Source organism: Athene cunicularia, assembly GCF_003259725.1.
Source record: "Athene cunicularia isolate RWA chromosome 1 unlocalized genomic scaffold, athCun1 chr1_part2, whole genome shotgun sequence".
Taxonomy (NCBI): Eukaryota; Metazoa; Chordata; class Aves; order Strigiformes; family Strigidae; genus Athene; species Athene cunicularia.
The window spans coordinates 15,332,066-15,338,065 of record NW_020799092.1 but is presented as its reverse complement, the minus strand read 5'-3'; the positions used below and the strand labels follow the sequence as shown (position 1 = coordinate 15,338,065).

General features: G+C 40.7%; 1 protein-coding gene across 1 annotated transcript in view; it reads left to right on the top strand.

Annotated features, from left to right (window-relative positions):
- The first annotated feature begins 493 nt into the window (after positions 1–493).
- FAM180A (family with sequence similarity 180 member A) overlaps positions 494–6,000 on the top strand; it is a 28,079-nt gene continuing 22,572 nt past the window's right edge. Inside the window, exon 1 of the mRNA XM_026841144.1 lies at positions 494–743. Coding sequence (XP_026696945.1) covers positions 668–743 — 76 coding nt within the window. The 5' untranslated portion in view covers positions 494–667. The remainder of the gene's footprint in view (positions 744–6,000) is intronic.

Genomic DNA, 6,000 nt, shown 5'->3' with positions numbered 1-6,000 from the left:
CAGTTAAGTATTTGGACCTTCCTGTTCTCTGCACTGCCCAAGTGAAGGAAAAAGCCAGGACTTGTGTGGCAGAACTGAAGTCTAAGCACAGCATTATATGTTCTTAATAAAGGAGTGATTATATGAATCACAGTAGCAAAATGTTCTTGCAGAGCACATGCCCCACTCCCTAACTTAAGCGTCCAAGGGCAGCTGTACATCATTCCAGAGGAGCCTTTCGCCTTAGACATGGGTTAGTGTATAGCCCACTAAGTTACAGAGGAGTAGCTACAGAGCTAGGATTCCAGAGTGTGCTTTAATGAAGTTACTTGTGGCTGTTTATTGGACAAAAATAAATTCCAACTGGCCCATATAACAAACGAAACTCAACTACAAAAATGTAATGATATTTATTCTCACAGCTGCCAGCAAACTCACATGCACCATGAGTCATTCCAGATGTGGATGAAAACAAAGTCTGTCTGTGAAAGTAAGTTTCCTGATCCCGAGGAGACTTGGTTTGGGAGAGGAGCTGCACACTGACTTCAGCTGTACTCAGGAGAACAGACAGGTTCTCCTTCAAAGGGGGAGGGGGAGAGGAAAAGCTATTTATTTATTCCTAAAAAGAAAGGAGGTAGGAAATTAAAAAGCTACTATAGAGCTAGACATACATATTTTAAAGAGAAGCATGCTTTGGAAGACGCTGCTGCTGCTGCTGTTCTATTACAGTGCTCATGCCACTATGACCCACAGATGGAGCAGAGGTAAGATTTAAACATGAAAATCTATTTAAGAGAAAACTTTGAGTTTTAGATTTGCTCTGAAATTACATCCCTTTATACATATCTATACATATAGATAAAATGCATCCCTCCCAACTCTGGAATTCTTTTTCTCCATTAAACAGGTCAACTAAATAATTACTTAGACAAATAGAAAAATACACATGCATAAGCGCATAAAGGTAAAATGATATATGTATTCTATTATAATACAAATATATATGAAATATCCCAAGAACCAAACCTACATTTTTGTCACTTTTTCCTTTCTCTCCCCTCCTCATTTTTCTCCTGCATTAACAAAAATCGTAAGTCATGAAACCTTAAAGCAAAAGCCTTTGCAGTCACCAGGCAGATACCCAGTAGTAGTAAACAAAAATGTCTGCATTGTGCAAGGTGCCTGGGAATGCCTACAACCCTACCCTAAAGACTAGCATGTACAACAAAGAGAAAGTAGCCTGTGGTGTTATTAGGCTTCAGCTGCCATTATGAGAATATATAGTTGTCACATATTTGTATTTCAGTGTGTGATAGTAACATATGAAATGCTTTAGGACTGTTGGATTATGTAGAAGATGCTTGCTTAAAAGCTAGTGATGATGTCCTTTCCTTTTTTTTGCTTTATTTTCTCCTCTGGTATTTGGCACAAGTTTGGTAGATGCTGGAAGTAGAGAAAGGAAACTTCCCAAAAGATTTATGGTTCTGATACTGAAATTCACAGATATTTAAAGGAACCAGAATCTGCTAAAAAACCCAAGCATTCAGATGCCCCCCTCCCCACCCCAGTCTCCTGTGTCTCCCTCATTATATCTGGTTCCTTTCTAGTCTGCTATTTGGGTTTGGGTTTGATTTTGTAGGGGGGGCAATGGCTGAATGAAGCAATGAAGAGCTATGCAATTCTGCTAAGGCTGTATGAATGCTTAATTGTTCCTTACTATTACTGGGGACTCACTGACAAGGCATTGACCTGGGGCTCAGAATAGCAGGTTCTTGACAAGTTTTTCTATCAGCCTCTTGGATGATACTGGATGAGTTGTTATACCTTCATGTACCTTACTTTTCTCTTACTGTATAATAGAGGTGATTTGTGTCTCTTACTGTATAATGACACCAACTGTCGTCATAAAAGCTCTTAATTCTGTAGACAAGAATTTATCTTTCCAAGGATGACACATTAATAGGTGAGGAAATCAGAACTAGATCTGCATACGGGAAAAAAAAAAAATCCCTACCTTTTGGAAGAATGACATCACCTTATCTATGAAATGGAAAAAAAGCAAAAAGGGGTTAATTTCCATGAAATAATCACTATGCGGTTTAAGGATGTTCTTCACTTTTGCTAACACACTTATTTTAATTAAACAACAACAACACAACCCTAAAAGGAATCCATGCAACTATTAAACTCCAATTTTAATCAGCATAAATATTTAAAGTAAAACATCAGAACTCTATTGTGCCTTTTGGGAAAGCAGATTGTTTCCAAGCTGTAAGCTCTAGAGCTTGTTTTTGGAGACTTCAGAGGGAAGAGAAGATTCATTCCCTGTTGTGATAAGGAGTTCAGTTCTCACAAATACTGTATACAGACCTCTTCTGAGGAAAAAACAGATTTTTCTCCACAGCTGCTGGGAATATTCAGCTCCAAATATGTGTTAGAGGCATTGCTCCTTCAACAACAGCTACTCCAGAGAACCTCCTTCACTAAAACATCTCTGTGTCAACCCAACCAATCCCATTCTAATCTGCAGCATCTAGAGGGCCAAACCACTGTCCTAATTTTTTAATTCCTTAGAAACCTAAGAGGAAATTTGAGTACCAAAGCATGACACACCCTTCTGTAGACTCAGAGCTCTTCCTTCCCTCCATAAATGGCAACTGACTCTTGTCTGGGTTAAATCTCAGTCATTTAAGTCTTATCCAACTCCTGATCTGAATTTTGCAATGGAAAAACAAAGACAGATCAGCATCTGGTCTGATGGCAATGAAGGACAGATCTGAATATCATCTCCATGTTGACTAGTAGTCCAGACTGTTTACAAAACAGTAGGACAAAGGGTCCTGCTTTAATTGCCAACAGTTGTTTGCAAAAGAAATGAACAGCCAATATTGGATAAAGTAAGGTTTACTTTTATCGGGTTTTCACTAGGGGGCACTGCGGTAGCCTTGGGTGGCCATCCTTTGTAACCAAGTAATCTTTGGCTCAAGAAAAAAAGTCAGATGTGAGGAAAGGGGAACATATTTGTGTTGGCTGGTGAGTGGGAACTCCAGACTGTCACCTTCCTTTTCCCTCTGCTATTACAAGCATCAATGAATGAAAAAGTAAAAATAAAAAACCCCAAAACATTTCTGGCAGGAAAATTGAACGTGTTTTTTTTTTTTTCACTCCCTTAGCCATTTGTGTTAAAAATCTCACACATTCCTCAACCTGCCTAGATCGAGCTGTGGACATTGGTCTAGAAGTCACAGGCAAAGCTTGGTCTCTAGGGTGGACATGTTCAGAATAATAAAGATCCTGAGTGGTGACAAAATAATTTACTTCTCATCACCTCAGGTTTCCTTGAGCCCCTTGTAGGCTTAGCTGTATGGTATTACCCTCTCAGATTTTGTGAAGCACCTATCTAAGGAGACAAGGTAACATTAGGTCTCTAGTGAGACCTATGTGATGGTAGAGGTGAGGTCATATTCTTTTCTGAAGGTACCAAATAAGAATTCCAGATCTTAAGAAATATTTTTTCTGGAGAAGCCAAGGAACAAATCCTGTTCTTTGACAACAAAAATAAACAAAAAACCGCATGCAGCTGTGATAAGCTGAGATAGTGTCACTGCTTTCTGCCCAGTTGCTTTCATCAAACTGCTCTGATGAGTACCGATACATACGAGAGATCTGCACTATAAGAATTGCCGTTTCCTGAGGAGAAACCCTAAGGCAATCCTTATTAGCACGTTTCACCTCAGCTGGCTGTAGTTTATTTTCTGTAATGGCTTCCTGTTTCAAATAAACGGCACACAAACAGTAGCTTGCTTGCTACATGGTTGCTCAGGGAGTGAAGGTGCACTATGATTTATTGTGGTTATGGTTTCTTGGACAGCAGGGAAGCAGCTGCACCAGTAAATTCGTCCCTTACTGGAGGCTGGAAAAGGAGATGTTGAAAGATGCAAAATAAGAAGGTAAAACTCTTTTCACCCATGAGTCAGAAAAGGATGTATTAGCTACATTAACACCACTGAGGCTTGCTTCATGGTTTTGGGGAATGGCTGTGCTCTGCCTTCCAGACCTCAAAAAGCAGTATTACTGTAGCATCCAGATCTGTCTGACCACATGCGTTATTTTGTACCCAGACTCTAGGGCTTGGAGAAATGGTTGTTCCATAACACCAGGGGAACTGTTTGTTCTCCTGAGAGGGTTTCTGCATAAGGAGAACAGAAGGCCAATCCTTCTTGATTTCTCCACAAGAGTACAAACTTCCAGTATTTGCTCTAGTGTTGTGGCAACTGAGTTTGTGAGTTCGATGGAGCAGCTGCTACATGAGCAACTTCTGCTTGTGGGCTTAGCTTCAGCAGGCTGGCAGATCTTCAGTGCCAGGAGAGGGAGGACTATGTAAAAGAGTAGGAGAGACTGGCTGTTGCTAGAAAGCCAGCCAGTCCTTCTATAAGGAAGCAGTGCTTAATGTATTCTATACTCTGTGATCATTTGCTGCTTACCAGGTTGCTGGTGATGTTGCTGTGTGGGCGAAGGATGAGTCCCTTGGAGATTAGGGCATGCACTGCAGCCTCAAACCTTTTGACCTTATTTGCCTTTCTTCCCCTGCCATCTCATATTACATCCTGAGAGTCAGGCAATCCTTTCTCAAGCAGCTTCTGTGATTCCACCTCTGATAGTAACACTCATTTGACATTTTTGGCTTGGACAGCATGAGCAAAGGGAATGTGGCCTGAACACAGCATGTAATTACAACACAAATGGTCGAACACGTATATGGACATTTATATGTTCAGAGGCTTTGAGTATAATCTTGGTTTATTTAGGACATGCTGAGGTTTCCAAAGGTTTGGTCCAAGGGTAAAAACAAATTACACCAGCTGGACCAACTAGAACAACTTTTTAAAATGCAACATCTATTTAATGTCCTTAAATTAAAACAAACAAAAAAACCCAAACAAACAAACAAAACCCAAAGCACCCTGTTATCCAATTCTTAAAATATGTAATGTACATAAAACAATGAAAGATATGAAATGTTACAAAACAGAGCCTTCTCTGTCCAAACCCGGCTGTGTAAAGAATGTTTCTTCTTATGGAGAAAAGTCAGTATTTCCCTTTTCTCTTTCTCCCACATGATCACTTGGAAAATTGCCTCAACTGCCCCAACTTCCATGTTGTTGGACCCATCCCAGTGACCTCACTGGAGCTGCAAAAGTCTTGCTCAATCTGCTGCAGAGGTTTTCCCCACCTACCCCAAGTCTGTTCCATGCATCTGTACCAGTTCCTGGGAATGCATGTTTGTAGGTTGGAGTCTCCTGGTCTGGGGGTTTATTTGTCTGAGGCAAATTACTACTGCAGCAAGTATTGCAACCGTACCTGTGAAGAGGGGGAGGCACTGCCTGGAAGGCAGTCTGGGATTAAAATTCAGACAAATTAGCTTTGCAGCTGAATGACCTGAAGAAGACAGTTTATATACCTATGCTTTTACTTCCTGAATCCTTTTGCAAAGAGCTGTGTAAGAGATGAACATAAAAGTATGTCATAGACCTAAAATTAGATCCTTAAAAAAACAAATTGTCCTACACTGTAAGTATTAGGAAGGAGGCATTAGAAGAATATTTTTGTCCTTTAAGAAATTAGAAGAAAGCAAAGGCAAAAATAAGTTTTCAAGCAGGTCTGGAAAATATTTTAGTGTTAATGAACTAAAGAGGCAACTAGTTTATCTATATGATACAATGGTGTGTGGAGCAGAGATCACAGACCCAGGGCTGAGGCAAGCTGCCCACTTTGCATGTCACAGGACAGTGCAGGGACTCTAGCTGGTGTCCCAACAGGGTGATACTCATGTGCACAGCATGTACCCAAGGGAAGGAGCTCTGTCTTTCAACAGAAATCACCTGGTTGAACCCAGTGCCACACTGATGTGGCCACAGTGCTTCTGGCTCTGACATCTCTGCCCTGTGCTTTGCTGTGTGGTGCAGATGTGACCATCTTGTTCCTTGTGGTAAATCCCTTGGGCATCAGCTGTGGTGGCAG